General features: G+C 48.7%; 1 protein-coding gene across 4 annotated transcripts in view; it reads right to left on the bottom strand.

The window, feature by feature from the left end:
• The window catches only part of Ildr1 (immunoglobulin like domain containing receptor 1), a 40136-nt gene that overhangs the window by 6149 nt on the left and 10936 nt on the right, over positions 1-23051 (bottom strand). Inside the window, exons 2-7 of one of the 4 annotated variants that reach the window (XM_006975710.4) lie at positions 17032-17202; positions 15564-15713; positions 10973-11092; positions 10307-10453; positions 4940-5071; positions 3951-4741 (exon numbers count right to left, since the gene is read on the bottom strand). In XM_006975710.4, coding sequence (XP_006975772.1) covers positions 3951-4741; positions 4940-5071; positions 10307-10453; positions 10973-11092; positions 15564-15713; positions 17032-17202 — 1511 coding nt within the window. Of the gene's footprint in view, positions 1-3950; positions 4742-4939; positions 5072-8739; positions 8856-10306; positions 10454-10972; positions 11093-15563; positions 15714-17031; positions 17203-23051 lie in introns of those variants that run through there. The other 3 variants (XM_076548818.1, XM_076548820.1, XM_076548819.1) reach the window with 3 other exon arrangements.

The following is a 23051-nucleotide window of genomic DNA, read 5'->3' as shown; positions in this document are numbered from 1 at the left end:
CAGACTTTAGTATTCCTCTTAAGTTATTTTTCAGACTTTTCCTGAATAAACTCAACGGCTTGTCTTCCAAAGACCTCTTGTTATTCGTGGGTTTGCTTTTTGTTTGCCTGTTTCGTTGGTTTGTTTTTCTCACTTGATGAGGCAAGAATTATGGTTGAAGTTTCTCAAACCCCTCCATGCATTTCAGGGTGGGGGATCATTTCATTACATGTTTGACAATCTACAACTGGAGTTCAGGAAGGAGACCATCCGAATCTCATTTGAGAAGGGAAGACACCTATGCTGTAATGAACAGTCCTAAAGACACTACGTAGGTATGGGCATCAGATCGCTTCAAAATCTGTTTCTCATTATTGGGAAAGTGAGTTTTAAGGGCCAAGGTTTCTAACCTGAATATTCTGTGGTGAATGTTCTCTGGCACAGAAGACAACACTGAAAATGACCAAAGGGACTTTGTCCAGGAAGACCTTGGCATGATCAAGGGATACTCAAAGCAGAAGGTTGCAGATCCCAACACAACATTTTTTTTTTTTTTTTTTTTTTTTTTTTTACTAATAAAGAATTTAAGGCAAAAATGTAACACCTGGTATTTACTACAGGTTAGCCCAGAAACAAACACCATGGCTTTCTCCTCACTTAGAACAGATGTATGTGGGCCAAGTTTTGAAGATGCCAGAGGGTCTTGGAACTCATTCTATTAGGGCAAGATGGGAAAGAAAGATAGTCTGAAGGAGGCTAGGAACACAGGGCCCATTCAGTCTGAAGTCACTGGAGTGGAAAGCTTGAAGTTCCTGCTTCATTTTGACTGAATGAAAAGGCCACCAGTGAGCAAGAGCTCGGCTGGAGTCAAGCTGAGCGGGCCCTCCCACAGCAGAAGTTCATGTTTTCCTGGGCACTGAGCAGACAGCACTTCTTGCCTAATTTAGATTGCCAGTGGGTTATGTGCACAGAAGTCCTTGTTTGTGTATGTGTATTAAACATTATTCTTGAGAGGGAGAGCTCCACATGAGCCTAAAAACATTTATTTCCTGTTTCTCTGATTAAAATATCTTAATGGATATTTATTAAAAATATTAAATATTTATTCAAAATATTTTAGTGGATATTTGATTTAAAGTTATGGTAAATGTGTCACTGATAAAGCATGACTTAACAGTGATAACATATTTTTAATGCAAGGAATAGAAAAAATTCAAGTGACACTCGATCAAAAGTCACCATCTAGTGGCCTAACTGTGCACAGTATTGAAAGTGCCAAGCTCCAATGCCTTCAGAAACCCATGGAGGAAGGAAGCATGGAGCGCCAGCCAGCACAGAGAGTCTCCTTCACAGCAAAGCTACAAAGACAACTAATCTGCATCCTTTAATGAACTAATCTGCAGAGTCAAGCTTTGGTCCTGGACCTCTGGTCACTGTCAGAATGTAAGTAGAAGGTAGAATGCAATTAAGTGGTATTTCTAAAAAAACAAACTCAGACCCCAAACAATGGGGGATGGATGGTGGTGGTGGTAAATTATTTTGGACAAAATCTTTGCTTCTCAAAGTTAACTTTATAAACAAAAATTGTGGTAGAATTACTTCTTATGCACATCTTGATGATTCTTTCTCTCTCTCTCTTTTTTTTTAAAGTACTGATACTTGGAGAAAATTGGGGAGCTATAGTTGCTAGACAGCATTATTGATCTCAAAAATTGCCTTCTATCTGTGGGAACACTGTGGGTTATTGAAAAAGCTTATGAACCAGAGGGCTATGTTCAAGCTCGGGCTTTATTTTTTATTGGCTATGTGCTGTAGTGGGTAGCCATTCCAGCATGGTTCTGGAAGTTCCAACCCCCATTGAGACTCTGGCAACTGTCACGCCTACGAGGCGGGGCGAGGGGAGGCACCGGGGACCGAGAGCTGGATGGGTCAGCGCTCTCTCTGGGCGCTCTCTCGGTGCCGGAACGCTGACCGGTGGAGATTGACTGTGCAGAGCTCCGGAGAACACCGCTGGACTGCATTACACCTTCCCCAGACCCTGCGACCTACCCATTACTTAATTTGTGAGTTACGCCATTAAATAAATATCCTTTTAACTACGTGGAGTGGCCAAAATAATTTCTCCAATAATGTGCCTTGTCTTTTGTGCTTTTCTGACCCTGTGAGGACTAAATAATCAGGACTGGCTCTAGTGTCTAGAGCAAAATGTCTTGTACCCTTCCCTTAGGTTCTAAGGCTTAGAAGGAGCTACATAATTTAACCGGAGGAAAATAAAGAAAAGAAAAAAGTATCTTGGAAAAAATAGGGCTCAGACCCTGGAGCCAGAAACTTGAAAATCACATTTTTCTGCTAAAAGGAAGAAGCATATTGAGTCACTATATAGAAAGGTCACCATGTGAGGGTGGTTCTAGACAGTCCAGCTTTAACTGGTTCTGTGCTTTTTCCAGGACTCCTTCTACTGACCCTATCACAGAGAAGCAACTCTATCGGGTGTGGATGAGGTCACCCCTTAAGCTTCCGCTGAGACAGTCAAGGAGTGTGAGGGACCCGCCCAGGGCAGAGGGCCATTGACAAACAAACCCTTAACTCAAGGGCCTCACAGAACAGGACTGCTGCGGGGGAGTATACAACATGTGCAAAATGTACACAGCTCAGTGCCTAGGGCTGGTAGGAGTTTCTCACTACCGCAGACGACACCTGTGAGATGACGCAGCTGCCATTGATGATTTCAGAAGCACTCTTGGGCTTCACTGCCTTCCTCACTCCACTCTTCCATCTCAGCTGGGCCTAGAGAAACACCCTGCACTTCCCCTGAGGGGCTTGCTCTTTCACATAGGTATTTGATTTAATGTGTGTGTGTGTGTGTGTGTGTGTGTGTGTGTGTGTGTGTGTATTTGATGATGATGATGATGATGATGATGATGATGATAGGTATGTCCTTCAAAGCCCATAAGAGACTGCTGTTCTTAGATTATGCCCTTCCTTTGGGACTTCCTCTCAGAGCGTCCTGAGACCTGACTGTCTCAGCAGACGAAAATGATGAAAAGGTTTTGGTCTGAGAAGATCTATGCATGGGTAGCCTGTAAATTGCCTCTGAGTGAGTAGTTCATTTACATTTGAGCAATGGTGGAATGTTTTCATAAAGTATCAGCTGGCACCTAGGTGGGTTAATTATAAAATGAGTTCTTAAAGTCATGGTGTTTCTGAGATGGGGGTCTCAGACGGTAGATCAGGTTAGCCTTGAACTTGTGGCAGTTTTCCGGCCTCAGCCTCCTGAGTGCTGGGATTACAGGTTGGGAGTAAAGTTGTGCACTACCACACCTGGCTTAAAAACCATGCCTCAAAAAAACAAAAACAAAACAACAACAACAACAACAAAAGCCTGAGGCTCTGATGTGGTGTATTTCCTGCTACACAGTGCCCGGCATCTTCAGTGTTCACAGCACCCTAAAGTTTTACTCCTAAGTGGGAGGCCAAGGGTGGTTTTCATCAGTCTGGTAAGCCTTTCCAGGGCTATCTGGGAAGACCTCATCCTCACACACAGCGCAGTTGCTGCTCACTTAAACCCCCACAGCCCTGCCCATTTCTAATCTGGGCCGTGGAAATAAGGTTGCAAAGTCAAGGTTAAGGCGGCAGCTGGACCTGAGGTCCAGTCCCCCACCACGGGGTGCTTAGTCATTCTGAGATTGAGTTCCTCACCTGTTTGCTAGCAGAACCCACCTGACCTGCCTCCCGGGACAGGGAAGATGGCTGAACCGACATTGAGGCAGAGAAGGCCCTTTGCAAGCCCTGGGCCTCTTCTGCACCCTGCACTGACTCGGCCCTTTCATTCCAAGACAAGGCAGTGCCCCGGCCTGCCTGGACGTCATGCAGAACTAAGACCCTATAGGGCCTGTGTCAACCGTGGCCGAGACTGCTGGCTGAGGGGCTGCTGCCCATGCCCGACCCTCCACAGGATGCCCCAGGCTCACCAAGCGCCTCTCCACATTCCCTTTTTTCCTGTTGTTCTTGCCTGGAGTGACATCCAGTGAACGGTAGCTGGGTGGCTTCTCCTCCGGCCAGTTTGGGGATTGGGAACGGCGGCGGCGGTGGCGGTGGCGGTGCTGGGCACCCCAGTTCCTGGGCAGCGACTCTTTCTCCTCTTCAGAGCTCCAAGAACTGGGGCCCGAGGGCAAGGGAGGCGAGTAGCTGCGGTGCCTGCGTCTTCTGTGTCTCTGGGCACCTTCCCGGGGCTCTGGGCGTCTGGGGGGCCAAGGGGCCTCACTGGACGAGGGGCCTTCGCTCAGGCTGTCCCAGTCTGACCAGGGCATGGAGGACTCGTTGGGCCTAGAGCGATGGTGCCTCCCACTCCAATTGGGGTCCAGTTCCCTTCTCCCCGGGGCCCAGGGTCTGATCCCCCGGTCCTGGAGCTCTTGGAGGAAATCCGAGTGATAGCGCTGCCTCCTGGCCTCACTCAGATCCCGGTGTCTAGAAGGAAGGGGGTTGAGCCGCTGCTGGTGTGAGGAGTTGCTGGTCCTGGAGGACAGTGGGTCTCTGATCAGGGCGGGCAGGTGGATGACTCTGCGTTCCACGACCTCTGCAGGGCCCAGGGAGGACAGCATGCTGCCAGGGTAGCCAGAGTTGGCTCGGAGATCGGGAGGCTGGGCTGGGTTGAGGTTCCGCAATTCTTTCTCCAAATATTCCAGAACACCATTGGCCACCGGAGGGTGAGCGACCGCCTGGGTCATCGGCATCTGTGGAAGGCTGGACCGTAAGGACAGATCTGAATGGAGACAAGGGCAGAGCATACTGAACTGCGGGCCTCGGACATCCCCCTAGGAACCAGCGCATTAAAGGGTCGTGTTGCTCAGCAGGATTCCACTCCCTCCCACCCCATGGGTCATGCAGCTCTTCTGCCCGGGGCCACACTCTGCCCTCACCCTCTGCCCTCTTCCTCCCATGACTTTCTGGCCAAGTTTACCTCGCTGTAGCAGCGGGTTCATTGCATAAGATGACACTTGGGAGCTCCTGTCCGCCCCCCAGTACAGGGGTTTTTCCATCATCTGAGGACCTAGGGCCCGAACCTGCTTCATGTAGCGGTGGCGGGCCAGGGCTGCAAGGGGAAGGAGGAGAAACACAGACCCTTAGCCAGCCAGAGTCCCACACCTCCCACCTCGCTCCGGTCTGTGCTTCCAGCTTCTTGCCTTGGAACCCATTCTGTACCTATCTCTCGTGGAAACAAGAGTTAAGGGAACAATGACTCAGCTATGTCTTTAACAAGGAGGGCTGGGAATGAATTTCCTGTATTAAAGACAATACCTCTCACACTTTAGGATGGTCTACGTTTAAAAAATTCAACTCCTTAGCCTCAAAACATATCCTCCGCTCCTTGCTCTCCGGATCACCTAAAGTGCATAGGCAATATACACATACATACTAAGCAGTCAATCAAACTTCAGGCTGCACAGAGAAGTCCCACACAGCAAAAGGCTTAGAGAAGGCTATGAATTAGGGTTCTTGAGCCTGCAGGGCAAGCTCAGGGCCATCTGCTCTGAGGGGAAGAATAAGCCTACAGTGTGATGCTAAAGCATGTTTCCAGCAGGTAACACCAGTCCTGGGTTAGGGAAAACACGTGGGAGGAAGGCCGGGGATACATAAAGCTGAAGTGCTTTGGCGTGGAGCCTTTACAACAAATAGGGATGGGACAGGCAAACGGAAAGGAAATAGTCCTGCATTGGGGGGGACCGTGTAAATAAGCAACATAATGGTCTATGAAATGTCACTTCAGTCCTCTAGGTGTGGCTGGCCCGAAGCACACAGTCCACAGCAAGTGCAATTAAAAATACAAACACTTATTTGTTTTCGTTTCCATTTTGAGGTCACTGTGGCCAAGTCCCACTTGCCTCCCAAAGACTCTGCCTATCCATGCGTGGAGCAGAAGCATGCTGTGACAAACTGTGACAGGCCTCTACCCTGGGAGTCTCACTGGCTTCAGGGTTAGCTGTGAACCAGCCCCGCTCTGCCTCGGTCCCCCTCCAGTACAGAAGAACAGGGCAGAAGGCAGGTATTCTGTACCCAGCCACACAGGGTGGGAGGTCTGCTGAGGCCCTTGGGCGGCCATCTTCCAACACAACAGGAAGTGGTGGCCGCAGAACCTCCCCAGAGTGTCCAGGGCTCCAGCCCCATTGGTGAGTCACAGCCCAGGAGGAAATCAAATGCAAACTGGAAACAGCTCTTAGAGTGGCCACACCTTAACACCAGCCCACAGCTCTCTGGCCTCAAAGGGGACAGGGACAAGAGCTTAGCTGGCCACCATCAGCACACCTAATAGTTTATGTAAACAAGTTAACCCTTCTCTTCCCTCCTAGCCCCTGTTTTTTTGAAACAGGGTCTCACTCTCTAGCCCTGGCGGGCATCAAACTTAATGATCTTCCTTCCTCACCTCCTAAGTACTGAGCCACCACCACGCCTGGCCTTGAGATGTCTTTTAATGTGGGAAGTAGATGAGGAAGTTGGGATCAGCGGAAGTTGCATTCCGACCCAACGTCTCTTAGTGACCTGTGGTATGATGTGGTATGAGGCACGTGAGGGTATGATGCAGTTTCTTTGAGCTTGGAGCTGGCTACTGAGGAGTCAGGAAAATTCTGAGAAATGGGGCCATCGGGGCAGACTTCTTTAAATAAAGAAGCTTGTGAGGGCCAGACTGTTCTAGCTGAGCGACTTGAAGTTTTCGGAGTCTCTGGGCCAGACATAATAGATCTTTCACAGATTCCATTTAATCTGGAATTAGATGAGGCAAAACATATGGAGTGCCTAAAAGGTGAGTCAGTAGATAGAGACTATCATTATCATAACAAATTGCTCCTTTTGCCTTAGCTCTAGGAGAAACACACACACACACACACACACACACACACACACACACACACGGGGTCTAAACAACACTCATCTTTGACTCTGAGAGAAGAGCCAGGGCATTATGTTTAAGGCATCTACTAGGGACGGGGTGACAACGCTTCCCCCTCCTCTGAAACCACGGCTCCCTTCTCCACCCCCCCCTCCCCCCCCCCCCCCCCCCCCCGCCATGTCCCAGGAGACCTCACTACTTCCCTCAGCCATGACTGATCACCGTTATTACCACCTCCTCTCCGCTCTCACAGAAGCCTGCTCCTCCTTCTTTACCGTCCTTTGGCCCATGGCCACCCAGCCCTTTGCTTTTTCTCACTGGCCTGTCCTATCTCATCAACATCCTCAGCAGCTTCTGGGAACTCCAGATTCATTTTAGCCTCAAGGAACTGTCAGCCGAGGATTCCTGGCCTCAGCCAAGCAATGGGACCTCCGACGGTCCTCCTCAGGATGGGCACCATTGGGAGATCTTTCTATCAAACATGGCTTCCCTCATCCTAGACACCCCACTGCTCAGGTCCCCGTGAATTTCCAGCAGACTGCATCTTCTTTGCTAAGGACAGGAACTAGCCCTCACAGGGAGCAAACAGTGATGGGCCTAGAAGGCCAGGGTCTATGTACCTGGCGAAATCTCTCCAGGCCTCACTCTCCCCTGCTATATCCAGAGAGAGATTCTCTGGGGAGGGGAGGCCAGAAACTCAGAGATAAGAGAAGCTGCTCTAGTTCTTTAAAAAAAAAAATAGGCTCTATTTCAAAAACTTCCATCTCTAGGTCCTATAAGCGTTGTTTACCAATAGTAAGTGGATTATCTAGATCTCCTAAAATGGAGGGCTACTTCCATTGTTCTCTGAAACCTCCCCCTCCCATCTCAACTCAGGAAGGTGGGAGCTGGCTGGGGGGACGGACTGTGGTGGGAGATGTTCAAGAATCTCCATCATCCTTCTGGAGGTTTCCTTCTGTTTGTTTGTTTGTTTACCGTATTGGGATTGACCCCAGGGATCTTATCAAAGCCACTAAGCTGTCTCCAGCACTGGACTTTTGACTTACAGAAATTGTGGCAGGCTGTGGGCTCCCTCAACTTTCTCCTTCATACACTGACCATACTCCACATGGAGTGACCTCTCTCTTCAGAGGTCAGGCTGCCTACACTCTTGTCTCTTTCCTTTTTATGGCCAGCTCTTGGAAGATCTAATTCTGCTTCCAAAGGTAATGCCACTCATCCATGATCACCCCACTTCTTAAATGGGGCTTTCATACATTCCCTTCTGGTTCTTTGCTTATAAACATTCTTAGGGCTATCTCGGTCTAAAAAATAAAATAAAACAGCATCAGAATCTGTCCTCTTTTCAGAGAGCTTTTCTTAACCATCCCTGCCCCTCTCTGCCATCCATCCTGCCGCTAAACTTGTCAGGAAAGTTAAAAATATGAGATTTTCTGATCAAATCCAAGGACCTTAACTGTGGCCTGCAGGTCTTCATTACATAGGTTCTTTTACATGAGCAAACTCCGGCCACTGAAGAGAAACCAAACCTTTGCTTCTCAGCTCACTAATCACATGCATCCATCACCCATGCCAGCTTTGCCTAGTCCTGCCCTGTGGTCTAAGGAGTCATCCTGTGAGGACTTATCTCATCTCACATGTGACTACACCCATGACAGTGACATCTCCATGGTTTCTGTCCCAAAGGCTGAAAGGAAGGAAGCGCTATAGACTCACGTTGAGTTCTCGGCTATTTCCTCCTCTTTTAAGAGTCTATATAACCTCAGCTAGTCCACAGAGGTGGTGACAGTTCCCATGTGGGACACACAGACACAAATCAGAGGTTTAATACTGTGCAAGTGACTGCTTCTTCCTGGCTGTGAGACTTCCCTGACCTTGCCTGTGAAATGGTGATGACATACGCCTTTGGTGGGTTGTGGTGAGGAGCCGTGAGGAAGTAGATGCGAAGGGCACACAGAACAGACATCCAATGGAAGCTATTTCTCTTTTCCTGTAAGACACCAGGCAACCTCTGAACACAGCCCTGAAACCAGTCTCAAACCACTGACCTTGACGTCACAGATTAAGTCGGGTGTCTATCATCATGAGTAATTCATCATGTTTTCCTTTCAAACTTCCTTCTTCCCCATGGACCATGATGACAGGAGTGGTTGTCTCTGGGGACTCAATTTAGTCTACTCTTTTTTTAATGTCTCAGATTTTTCTACCATGTGGTACTTTACAGGAAAAGGAAATGCTACTTAAAACAAATGCACAAAAAGAAAAACTTCCAGTTAAAACAGTTGATTTCAACTCCCATCTCTTTACTAAGGAAAGAGCTCTACAGAATATTCTTTAAATTCTTTTGCCTTTAACATGTATTCTGCAACTTAAAATTTTAGGGCATATTAGAGTCTCATTATATGTTTATTCGTGTGTGTGTGTGTGTGTGTGTGTGTGTGTGTGTGTGTGCAGGCATATATGTGTCAGGGCACACATGTGGAATTCAAAAGAGTCAGGTCTCTCTTTCCACCATACGGGTCTCAGGGATGGGACTCGGGGGTCAGACTTGGCGGCAAGCACCTGACCCACTAAGCTATTTAGCTGGTCCAAAAATTCTCCTTTATAGGATGAAATTCCAGTCCAAAGAAAGCTTATGCTAAGAGTTTCTGTTCCTTCTCCCCTTCCCCGGCACAAGCTTTACGTCACCTGGGAATGTTTGAGAAATACACATTCAGACCCTATTCCCCCAGACCCACTGGGTCGGAAGCTGAGGGGGAGGAGCAGCAATTAATTTTGACCAAGACCGCTACATGATTCAGTGTGAGCTTCAGTTTGAGGACTAATGCTTTCTCGATTGTCCTGTTCTTTTCATCCCATCTCTAAGTAATGCTGTGAAATTGTAGTAGAATAAGAAACATATTTGGCCTTTGTCCCTGGTTTCCAAACTACAACTCCTAAAATGCTCGGGCTCTCCAAAATGATGAGTATCTTCCACGTACTAATTAGATGACAGGTGGCCGGGGCCCTTGGAGAGCTTTGGGATGGGGACAGGTTGCCAAAAAGACCAAGGCCGTGGCTAGAGTGCTGGAACTTTCTATTCCACTTCTGACCTGGGAAAGAGAAGTTGACTTGCTCAAATACCCAAAAGGAAAAACTTCCAGATAAAACAGTGGATCCAACTCCATCTGCATACTAAGAAAAGAATTTCGTAGGTAGAAATCCTGTTATGGGCCTCCTTCCCTATGGCTTTAGAGCATGTCTGAGCATCATCCTCAGGGCTGCAGTTCCACATCTTCTGAACCTTCAAAGGAGGAAGGCATGAAGGAGATCCCGGAACGACGACAATGATGACGACGACGACGACCGTGAACTTTGACCTGAGAAAGCTAAACCCCTCTGCGTGGGGCGTCGGGCACGTGTATCATCACGCCCAACCCACTGCCACTGGTGTTCTCTCACCTTCCTCGGGGCAGCAGCAGCGGGTGGGACAGCAGGGGCAGCGGATGTAGCAGCAGCAATACTGAGGGCAGCACTGGCACCAGCACACGCCAATCAGCAGCAGGAGAAGGAGGGCTCCAAGGATGATGAAGATCACTGTCAGCCAGTCTACAGTGGAGGGAAAGCCAAAAGAGGATGAACGGACTCTTCAGAGAGATGCCTCTGCTCCCACGTTCTAGACCACTCAACCCTTCCTAACACCGAGACCCTTTAATTCGGCTCCTCGTGCTGTGGTGATCTCCAACCATACAATGATTTTGGCTGCTACTTCGTAACTGTCTTGTTGCTACTGTTATGAATCCTAATGTAACTATCTGCGTTTTCTGATAGTCTTAGGCAACCCCCGTGAAAGGGTCTTTGGACCCCAGAGGGGTCACCATCCGTAGGCTGAGAACCAATGTTATAGACCTTCGTAAATACAGCCATTGACCTAGAGGTTAAGTTCAAGTGATATGCTGGTAAAAAAAACTTTAACTCTGGTAAGAGACCATTAGAAGTTCCCAGTCCAATGACAGCAACACAGACCTGTTTGTTTCTGGCTTCGCTGCTCTTGGTGGGTGCTTTTGCATGGGGGGGGGGGCGGAAGCACACTGATAGGTGACCTGACAGGGCGCCAGCAGCACTTACGTAGGACAATGAGCTTCACCTCCTTATCTGGGTCTCCTGACGTGTCTCCTGGAGCCTCAATGGTGCAATAGTAGACTCCATGATCCCACCACATCACTTCATTAATCACAAGATCTGCTCCTATGTAGGAGAGAAGGGAAAAGGGCCAGTTATTGGGGGCATGATAGCTTCGGGACCTCAGAACTGTCATTCCTGAGAAGGCCTGTGATTGATGAGAAAGAGGTCCCAGGTCCTTCCTCAGACCTTCCTTTGTTCCCGGAGATGGGGTTGATAGACAAACTCCCCATTGAACCCCACTAGAAGTTTATAAGGCTCTGGATACATTGTCTCATTTAATTTCCACTATATATCCCTGTATGTGGGTGAAGTAGAGTCCTAGTTGCCTCCCACGGATGTTGCCCCCTTCTCACAGCATCACAGAATTGTTGGGTATGTATCCGGCTGCTATAGTTTAAGTAAAGGTATGTTTGTTCCCTTTAAAACTCATGCTGAAATAAAATTGTGATTATATTAGTATTAAGAGATTAGGACCTTGATGAACTGGGCCCAGGAAGTTTAATCAAACACTTTCTGAGAGAGAGGGAGGCAGAGAGAGAAGAGTCTTTTAAAAAGCAGAATGAGCCATGAGGGCTCTATCCTCATGGGTAGGTAGGTTGGAGCCATTCAAAAGGGTGAGTTTGCCTGGACGTGGTGGTGCACACCTTTAATCCCAGTACTTGGGAGGCAGAGGCAGGCGGATCTCTGTGAGCTTCACACCAGCCTGGTCTACCCGCCTGCATAGCAAGTTCTAGGACAGCCAGAGGTATATAGTGAAACCTTCCTGGCAATAAACAAGAACGAACAAACAAATGGATGGGTTTGGTCCCCTCTTGCCCTCTTATTGCTGTGTGATAGTGTAGCAATAGACTCTCACCAGACTTCTTGGCTTCTATAAACAGAAGCCACTGCATTGTCATGGGTTATAATTACCTAGTCTCAGGTACACTATTATGAAAGAGCATAAAATAGACTAAGTCGGGGACCACCTAGAATAAAGTCAGTGTTTTCTACCCTGTCTTCCAAGTGATGCAGTTGTGAATGTATGCAAGAGTGTTTCGGGAACTTTCTTTAAAAGAGAATGTGAACGGTCTTCTCTGGCTTCTTCATCTCTTCTACTTCATTCCTGGGTGCTGTGAATTGGATAGAATCTGAGGATGTGTCCCAAAGTTTCATGTATGGGCAGCTTAGCCTCAGTGTGGCCTCGTTGGAAGACAGTGGAATCTTTAGGGGATGGAGATGAGAACAGTAATTAGGTCACTTGGATGAGCTATGGTCCTGAGAGGAGATTAAAGTCATCCTTACATCTCCTCAGTTCATAACAGAACGGGTGGTTACAGAAGAACAAGAATGGGCCTCTCTGCACTTTGGTCTCCTGTATTCCCCTGTGAGCTCTGGTTCTTGTAGGCACTTCTACATTAATGCTGTTCTCATGGTGGTGACCCAGCTGTGAGCCTTCATGAGACCAAACCAATAGTACCATCTTCTCTTGGGCTTTCAGCATCCAGAGTGATGAGCTATACAATCCTCTTTTCTTTGCAAATTACACAGCCACGTGCCTTTTATTTTAGAAAAAAAAATGGACCCATACATCTAGAAAGAAGACGACAATCTGGGTAAGTGGAAATGAACTTGGAGCCCCCAAGAATTTAATGAAGTGCAGCCACCACCCTAGGTGTGGACTGAGTGTTTCTGATTTTGTACAGAAGATCAAAGCAAGCTTCTTTTTGTTTACATTACTAATATCTCCAGTTCCTGCTTATTTGCAATCAAATGCAATGCCAGCTGAGAAGTGGGCATGACGACTTAGCTATATTTCAGATAAGGAAACTGAAGGTAGAGAGAGGTTACGGGAGTGGGCAGACAACATGCAGATAGCGCTCACCATAGCTTCATACCCACAACTCTGCCTCACACTGGTGGGCCCTGCTATTTCCTCCAAAAGGAAGGGAAAGCGTCACAGCCTAGACCCCTTCCCAGTCCAAGACGAGCGAGTGACTCTGGTGCTTGAAGGGACAGCTGTGCAATGAACTTAAAGGTGCACAGAAAATAACTGCCAGCATTTTCAGAGTATTAGCCAGGAAAAGAATCTCCGTGCCTGTGAGTACCTGACGCGCCAGGGCCCGATGAAGAGCAACCAATGAAGAGCAACCAATGGTTACCATATACTTTCAAGTTAAGCGAATTTGACCAATGTTCTCAAACCCAGTGGCTCAAATTGCTAAGTTGCAACCTGTGGGGAAATTCAAGAGGAGCCAACCCCTCTCTGTGCTGGCCGGTTTAAAAGCCAGTCAGAGCCCCAGAGCAGCACAAAGAGATGGCCCGCAGGCTTCTCTCAGAAACTACAGAGATCAGACAGACCTCAGCGTTCCAAGGCTCGCTGCTGCACAGTCGGTGGTCCGATCTGCAACTGGTGATTGTCTGTTTGTGAAGAACTATCTACTGAGGAACTGAAACAAAAACGTGAGGTCATGCAAGACTGGAGCATACTTTGACTTCTGTTTCCTTCTCTTTTACGTCAGTCCTTGCGAAGCCTTTTTTCCCTCATGATTCTCTAAACCTACCACTTTCCCCCCACCCCCAGACCCGGCGGGATGACGAAAGTGCTGAATGAGCAATGGAAACCTGACCCAACTTTCCTTGGAGTCATAAAGAGTTTCTGAGGAATGCCAGCATGAAGAGGCTATTCAAACATGTTAATATTTTAGATGACCCGTGACCTTATTTGGCAGGGTCCTCTGGAATGATAGAAACTCGGACATGAAAGTGTCAGAAAAGAAGGATTCTGAGAAGTCAGGCTGAGCCTGGGGGTAGAAATCCAGCCCTAGGGGAAATACTGCTTTCCCTTAGCAGTGAGAACAAGATGGGGGCTGACCAGAAAGTGGTCAGGAAGAGAGGTAGTGAAAGGTACTACTCAGAACTAGATACACAGACGGCCCTCCAGATTCTCCACGGGGACTTCTCATCCTTCAGAAACCCTAAAGGAGACCAGCTAGTTAAAGTCGTGAGCCCAGGGGTCAGATCAGAGCCAATTCTTAGGAAGCAGAACCAACTAAGCCTCTGCGGATGCGCATGGAGACTGAGGGAGATGCAGATGGTCCCTAGGCTAAGTCAAAGGTGACCTTGGGGAAAATCAGAGGGCAAGTGTGAAAAGATCATATTGAAGCATTACAAAATTAGAAACAATGGTAAATTGGCCCTTTAAATGGTCATATAATATTCACTAATTCCTTACCCTGAGTACCACAACCAGTCGGCTATGTGTTTTTCCCCTTATAGCAAGCAAATTTAAGATTTACTTTTATTGTTTTCATTTGAGTGTGTGTGTGTGTGTGTGTGTGTGTGTGTGTGTGTGTGTGTGTGTGTGCACATGTGTGGTTTTGTGCATGACAGAACAGTGCTGCAAAGGCCAGAAAGAGAGCATTGGGTCTCATGGAACTTGAGTGACAGGCGGCTGTGAGCTGCCTGAAGGTGAGTACTGGGAACCAAATTTGGGTTCTCTGAGAGAGCCACAAGCTCTGTTAACCACTGAGCTCTCCGGCCCCACAAATGCTTTTTTCGGTTTTTGTTTGTTTTTATGTATATTTATGTATTTTTATGTACATAGGTGTGCCTTGCTACATGTGTCTGTGTGCATCACCTGCGTGCCTGGTGCTCAAGGAAACCAAAAGTGGGTGTCAGATCCCCTGGAAGTAGAGTTACAGACTGTTGTGAGCCACCATGTAAGTGCTGGGAATCGAACCTGGGTCCTCTGGAAGAATAGCTAGTGTTCTGTTATTCTTAACTGTGGAGTCATCTCTCCATCCCCACCAATAAGTTTTTTTTTTTTTTAACACAGCATATAAAGCTCAATGAAATAGTCTCTGTCACTACAACTTCACAATAATCCAGGATGACAGGCGAGGAATGTGGGGCACGAGCCAATCCTTTGTGTATAAAAGCATCGTGACTAGATGACTTAGGTGTACTCCGTATTAACGGTTGGGTAAGTGATTTTCATACACTACATCTCACAACTCCCTTTGAGATGGGCTCTACAGCCAGTCTCACTTAATAGAAACTGAGGCCAAAAAAAAAAAAAAATGTGAAGGGGCTTGCTCAATGTCACGTGCAAGTGCAGAACAGTCACCATGCCTGAGTCCAGCTGTGGGCCCAGTGCTGTGGGGGCTTCTTGTACCAGGTACAAAGAAAGGACCTACTTTAGACCCAGCTCCCAGCCTGTGCATTTGATATCTACTGGCCCTGAGAGTGATTTGTAAAAAGTATCAAAGGAGCCAGATCACATCTCAGCCTGAGTCTCAGGAAGCAAAAGAACGCCCTGACCTTTAGCCAAGGCTGAGAAACATCCTCTGGTCCACGGAGCAAGTTCCAGGGAAGTGGCGTCCGATGGTGGAATACATTCTAAGAATCCGGCACTTGCTTCAAACAACCCAGTGACCAAGTCAGTTATCAAGCCCCAGAAGGTCTTGGGGAATCCCGTGCTGACTCAGCCTGCTAGGCCTGTGTCTGGATCCTCTTCAAGCCTTAGTTCCCCTGCCACCGCCCCCATACTCACGGTTCTGGATGGTGATCTTGCGCTGCCGGTAATCCACCCCCAGCACCGGCTCATTCTGTCCCCGCCGCTGGGCCACGATGCGGACTTCCCTCTGGCTGTCATTACAGTCGTTGGAGGGGTCCTGGCCCAGGGATAAGGCGGCCTGGTATGCTGAGAAGAGAGCAGCAGGTCACTCAGATCCTTCAGATTCTGCAGGTCTGGAGGAGGCTAACAAACCCCGCTGATGTCAGGAACTCCTCTCTCATCAATAAGACTTCAAACCCCTTGAAAGTCATCATGTCCAAAGCCTGTCTGCATGCGCCATCATGTCCAAAGCCTGTCTGCATGCGCCATCATGTCCAAAGCCTGTCTGCATGCACCATCATGTCCAAAGCCTGTCTGCATGCACCATCATGTCCAAAGCCTGTCTGCATGCATCATCATGTCCAAAGCCTGTCTGCATGCGCCATCATGTCCAAAGCCTGTCTGCATGCACCATCATGTCCAAAGCCTGTCTGCATGCGCCATCTCTCTTCCCAATTTCCCTTGTTTCGTTTACAAAGTGCCTCCCCCTCCCGTCCCATCCCCCCACCCCACCCCACCCTACCCCGCACTCAGCTTCTGCTCCAGTGGGAGGTCACTCACCCATCCTTCCCAGTAGAGACCCCCAAAGCTGCTAAATCTTCCAGGTGACTGCTGCTTACCACCCTAGTCTCCCCCCTCGTCACTCACCCAAGTGTTTAAGAATAACCCTCAAGGAAACGATGCAGACTAAATGGGGAAGCTCGGTGAGATCTGGGGGCTCCGTCCAGTCCTGCTGGAAGGCGTTAGCCCCAGAGCTACAGGAGGCACACAGCCATGCCTTCCTCCCTTCTCTTCACCCCGGAACGCCCACTTCCTTCCCCCAAACAGGGTACCTGCTTGTGCTCTCACACTTTCTATAGGTCTAATCAGGCTGACTGTGGAGCTCCAGGCTCCTCTGGTGTTGGAGGGAGGTTGGAAATGGGCATCTGGGAAGGAGGAGACATGAACGGGCCCGTTGTTACTGAGAAGCCGGACTTGGCTAAAGTGAAGGAGCAGCCCATCGCAGTGACCAGAGATGCCTGAGGGCAAAGAGGCTGCGTAGAGGCAGAGAGTTCTACATCACTTAAAGTGAGGCGGCAGTGGGTAGCGATCTTCCAAACGATGGCTACTGACATGAGGTCCCACATGGCTCAGGGCTGGTTTGAATGAGGAGTGCCCAGGAGGAAGGACATGCTAGGTCTTTTATGTCTGTGCTGCCTGAACAGCATGGCGCAAATGAACCGACATTTGCCCTTGAACAATTAGTTGTGCCACTTGGGTTCAGTTTATCTGAAAGGTGAAGGGACAGTGTCGGAGCGGCTCCTCGTGATGACAACTTGTGATCTATCATGATTCCTCGACCCCGATGATAGCTTACAGACAGATGCCTGGCAACCATGGGCAGAACAAGAACCGGGGTACTCACAGGCAGAGAAGTAGTCAAAGATGGGGTCCTTGCAGAAGGACTTGAAGCGCCATGTCACCACCACGTCCTGGAGCTGAGCAGAGGTGGTGTAGTCACATTTGAGGGTGATGGAGGCAAACAGGGTGACATAGCGTTCTGTGTGCTGAACTGTGACCAGCAAGGACAGACACCCTGAAGGCAGGAGCAGGAGACAATGCTAAAGGTGACCTACTTCTGTGCCTGAGTAATAAAAGCCATGCAAATGAACAAAAGCAGCTCGGCCCCTGCCCTCCTGCCCACCTCTGGCTGGGTGCTCAAATACGCAGGCTCCTGCCGAGCAGCCTACAGAAAGAAAGGGCCCCATCCACCACCCGCCACCTCCCAACTCAAGGGGGGGAGTGAGAAAAACTCCCAGAATTCAGTCTATTAACACGCCCAACACCAACCCAACAGTAACAACCACACACCCACCACAATAAAAGAACTGTATTTAAATAAGGCCACAGTTATAGTGGCATGATCCTGCTAAAACCAGTTTTCCCCATCCCTTGTCTTCTAAAAGTGGTTCCCCACTTGTGACCAGGCTCAGGTAGCACAGCCTTTTCATCCCAGCACTCATGATGCCTAGGCAGGTGGAGCTTTGTGAGTCTGAGATCAGCTGGGTTTACATAGTGAGGCCTCCTGTCTTAGAAAAGGAAGGAGGGAAGGAGGGAAGGAGGGAAGGAAGGAAGGAAGGAAGGAAGGAAGGAAGGAAGGAAGGAAGGAGGGAGGGAGGGAGGGAGGGAGGGAGGGAAGGAAGGAAGGAGGGAAGGAAGGAAGGAGGGAGGGAGGGAGGAAGGGAGGGAGGGAGGGAGGGAAGGGAGAGAGGGAGGAAGGGAGGGAGGGAGGAAGGAAGTAGAGAAAAAAGAAAAGAAAAGAGAAAGAAATGGTTTCTCATTTCCCTAACATTCAAACTCTGTCCTCTGACCAAAAGGTGAGTTGGTCAACCTCTTCTCCCAGTTACCTCCTCTCCCTTCCTTCCCATCTCACTTCACACGTGCCTCAGCCCTTGGGAACTGAATTCCGCAGGGCTGGGGTTACTCCCTCCTCCAGCTCTTCACACTGTGGCCGCTCTCAGTCTGGAGTGCTCTCTCCATCACCCGCCCCCACTCCACTGTTTCCCCTGCTGTCTGTCCTGGAGCTCCTTAGAGGAACCCTTGTCCTCTCAGGAAGTCTTACAGGCAGCAAGGTTGAGAGAAGGAAGGGCCTCCCCAGGCCTTCCTCAAAGCGCCCTCTGCCCGAGGGCGCTTTCCTGGCTGGTGGATATGGAGGCTCTGAGAAAACGTCTGGGTTTGTCTCTCACTCTTCAAATACAAACCCTGGCCTCTATGCCCACCGCACAGACGGCGCTTGGATTCATGACTAAGGACATAACAAGCAGTGGACATTGAGCTGCACAGAGAGAGCAAATGAAACAGCAAGGGCCACAGGAAATAGCAAGGAAGCCTTGGTGGAATTAAGAGACTTTTTTTCTGCTGTAAAATTCCTCGTAGAGCCCTGAAGCCATCAGGCCTACTTCAAACCCCATGTGTCTTGGTGAGGAGCTAGGCAGCGCAGAAGCACCGGATGGAATGGTGAGAGATCTATCCACAGCCAGCGTCTTGGGATGCTCCAAGGTTCTAGGTTGCATTGCAAGGGGGTCTTCTCCAGCCACACCAGTGGAAGCCCATGAACTGTAGACTGGTGGCTGTGGAGCCCCCATGGGACTGGACTAGGCCCTCTGGATACAGAAGATGGTTGTTTGGCTTGAACTGTTTGGGGGGCACCCAGGCAGGGGAATCGGGACCCGTCCCTGGGGCGTGGGCAGGCTTTTGGGAATCCGGGGCCTGTGGTGTGACGCCTTGCACAGCCTTGGTGCAGTGGGAAGGGCCTTGGACCTTGATGGATTCACAACATGCCCACACGGTTGGGCATGTTTGCACATGCCCGGCGACCCGGACACTTCCGCCTAGCCAGTTCCAGGTCAAAATAGCCATTTTCGGGTCAAGGCGTCTAGCGTGACCAGGATCCGTGATTTGCATGGTTATGTAAGAGCGCGCAACACAGCCATGTGATCTATGCACATGCGTGGAGTAGTTACATAGACCTGTGCGTGCCCAGCCTTTATAAGCCAACGCCATATTCCCGACTTTCTCTCTCTTCTCCTCTTCTTCTTCTTCTCCACACACATGTCTCTTCCACAGGCCTGGGCACTCGTCTATCCCTTTCATCTTAATAAAACTCTTGTTAGCAGATTCTGTCGTGTTTTGTGACATTTCTTCGCAGGGTAAGAGCGCCGCAAAATAACTAACAGACCTGCCTAGGCTCAGTGTGCTGGGCTCTGCTGACTCCCCATGGGAGACCTTGATTTGGGGGATGTGGGGATTGGGGGGGGCTTGAGAGAGAGGGCTGGGGGGTGGGAGGAGGGAAGAGATGTGATCTGTGGGTGATATGTAGAGTGAGTAGAACATTTCTTAATAAAGAAATGAAAAAACAAGGAGGTCTTCTTGGGGAGCAGTCAGAGGGCTAGTGTAGAGCAGTGGTACTCAAGGCTGAGTTTAGGTCACTGTGAGGACTGTTGACAGCCCAGGTGGTTTGGCCCCATGCCAGGAGTTTCTGGCTCCGCAGGATTTGGGTGGGGCCCAAGAACTTACATTTCTAAGAGATTTCCGGGAGAAAATAAGAAACTGAAGCTTCGGGAACTTGGAGAACAGCCGGAAGAGACTACATGTTAAAGGTCAACATCCAGGCTTTGGATTCAGACACAGACCATGTCACTTGGACAATGGATGAACTTCTTCCTTCTCTAGCCTCAGCTATTGAGTAGGATAAGGATAGCACTACAGGTTAAGCATCCTTCATTGGAAAACTCAGATCTGAAATGTTCTCCTAAGTCGCTTTTCTTTTTTGCTGTGTCTGTGTGTAGTGTGCGTATCTGTGGGTCCCATGCAGAGGCCAGAGGAGGAATGTCTTGTCTACTGCTCTCCACTTCATTCCCCTGAGACAGAGTCACTGTCCATGGAAATCACCATTTTCCAGCACCCAACAAACCCCAGCAAATGTCTCCACCCTCTCCAGTGCTGAGGTTACAAGCGCATGGTCTACTTTTTCCATGGGTGATGGGGACGTGAACTCAGGTCTTCATGCTTATACAATAAGCTCTCTTAACCACTGAGCCATCTCCCCAGCACCTCCCAAACTTCCTGAGTGCCAACATGACACTCAAAATTTGTCTGATTTTAGACCATCTCAGATATCATATTTTCAGATTTAGGATACTCAGCCAATAAAGACTATGCAAATATTCCCAAATTTGAAAACCTCAATCTGAAACACTTCTGGTCCCAAGCACTTTGGATAGGAGATACTCAGCCTACACTGACTTACTTTACCATGTCCTTGCAAAAGAGCAATCAGGGGTTCTGCTGCTCATGCTCCCCTCTTGTTCTCTCTAGCAGAGCTCTCCAGTGGAACCACCGTCCCTTCTGCCGTCCCTTGAGAGCAGTGGTTCTCAACCCTCCTGATGCCCCCGCCTTTTAATACGGTTCCTCATGTGGTGGTGACCACCCCAACTATAAAATTATTTGTTGCCACTTCGTAACTATAATTTTGTTATTGTTATAAAGTGTAATGTAAGTATCTGATATGCAGGGTATCTGGTATTCGGCTACCCCCCCCCCCCACACACACACACGGGAGCCATGACCCACAGGTTGAGGACCACTGCTTTAGAGGCAGCTAACTGAACCTATCTTATCATTATCATCATCATCATTGTTGTTGTTGTTATTGTTTTTATTATTATTGGTGGTGGTGGTGGAGGCAAATGTGTGGAGATCAGATTCATACTCCGTGGAATCGGTTTTCTCCTTCTACCTTTCTGTGGGTTCCAGAGATTGAGTTCAGGTCATCAGGTTTTCATTGTCAGCCTACAAGCCCATGTCCACTGAGCCACCACCTCTGGGACCGAGAAGAGCCTCTTTTTTTTTTTTCTTTAAGTTTATGCAGTTCCACATTGTACCCTGCTTTGTGCCATGTGATGGCATCTTACATACTGCCAGTGGTATGTGTACAGTCACATTATGGAAAACTGACATGTTTTATCATAGTAACAAAAAGATGTATAGACTTCCAAGATGCAGCTGCCTGGGTTTTGTACAGCAGGTACAATGGCCACTTAGAACTGTAGTTTATGAAGAAGAGGCTGGTGTGGAATCAGCTATATAACCTGATTTTCCACAAATGACTCAAAGGTCAAGTTCTAGCTCTAACTGTGGGCTTTCAGGTGAGCAAATCACCTCTGACCCCAGGCGAACCTGAGACCCCCTCATAGATGGCCTGTCTTGAAAGCTGGAGCCACATGATTCCAGGTTGGGTGTTCCACCTTTGGCCATGGGTCTCCTAAGAGCCCTCAGACAAGATTATGCTGGGCACTTTTTTCTGCTTTTCTCACGTCTCTGGTCTCTGAAGAGACAGCAGAACACTGCTCAGGGCAGGCTCTGGCAGTCAGAAATCATCTGGCCAGTCTCTAGGACTGGGCTATGATCAGGATGCCCCATGGCAGACAGGCTGGAGAGATGCTCTTCAGCAGTGAAACCTGTGTATGAAGACTGCACAGGAGCAAGACATTTAAGTCAAAACCTAGGGGCTCAGGTGGGATTCAGACCACGCATCAGGAGCAGTGAGAGGGAGGGAGACTTTGGCTTTAGGCATAAAGAAAAAGAAGGCGCCAAGCTTCTCGGCAGGAAGGCATGTTGTTTAGGGAGCCTGGAGAAAACCAATCTGGCTGCAGCAGCCGAAGGGAGGGAGTCAGGGCTGGTGTTGAGTGGAGTCATGGAGGATGGAGTGGAGTCAAGACATATCCATTGTCTAGTTCACGGATAATCACTGATGGCGTCCCAGAAGAAGAGAAGTGGGGAAGGGTGGGGTGTGCTTAGGTGTGTTAGTCAACTGTGAATGGAAAAAAGGTCATTTTCAGAATAAACCTTCAAGAGTTTGGTGGGAATGAACCGCTGCCTTTACCAGCTGCAGGATTCTGAGAACTCGGGCCAAGCAGAACGGAACTGCTATGGCGGGACGGACCTCGAGCCTTCCATGGAAGACAACACAATGCTGTTCGTGTACATGAAATGATTCCTGCGCCTCCTTCCTCACCATTGTGGTCTGAATGTGAACTGTCTCTCACAGACACACGCATGTTGTACACTTGGTCCACAGGGAATGGTGCTGTTCTGGAAGATTCTGAAACCCTTAGGAGGTGGAGCTTTGCTAGAAGTGACTCACTAGTGGAGGGCCTTAAAGCATTATAGCCCAACCTTACCGCCTTTCTACTCGCTGCTTCTTGACTGGGAATACAACAATACAACGTGACCATCTGCCTCACACTTGTACCATCATGCCTCTCCTCTCCTGACGCACTCTGTTGTTCTTAAACTGTGAGCCAATTTCCCTCAACTGGAAATTGTCTTCTTATTAGATATTTAGTCACAGCAAGGACAAAAGTAATGAATCTTTATTTTTAAATTTTGCTCCTCTTCCCCCGCCCCCCATAAGAGACCTAAATTGTCCTTACAGCTTTTCTCCATCGTATCATCTTTCACACAGCTAAAAGAGAAGATGTTGGGGGCTGGAGAGATGGCTCAGTGGTTAAGAGCATTGTCTGCTCTTCCAGAGAACCCGGGGTTCAATTCCCAGCACCCACATGCCCACTCACAACTGTCTGTAACTCCAGTTCTAGGGGATCTGACACCTTCACACCAATGCACATAAAATAAAGTTAAATAAATTAAAAAAAAAAAAAAGAATGCCTTTGCTAACACTGGCTTATTTCGTTCATTGATTCGTTTTCTCACTGCTGTGACCAAATTCCCAACAAGTGCAGGAAGGCTCTGTTTCGGCTCACAGTTTGCAGGCGCAGTCCTTCATGGCAGGGGACAGTGTTCGGGGTGTTGGGAACAGGTGCTCCTCACATCTCAGCAAGACCAGGAAGCAGCGAACGGTAAATGGTGATGTTCCAATCACTT

Source organism: Peromyscus maniculatus, chromosome 12 (genome assembly GCF_049852395.1).
Source record: "Peromyscus maniculatus bairdii isolate BWxNUB_F1_BW_parent chromosome 12, HU_Pman_BW_mat_3.1, whole genome shotgun sequence".
Classification (NCBI taxonomy): domain Eukaryota; kingdom Metazoa; phylum Chordata; class Mammalia; order Rodentia; family Cricetidae; genus Peromyscus; species Peromyscus maniculatus.
This window is presented reverse-complemented; position numbering and strand designations above follow the sequence as displayed.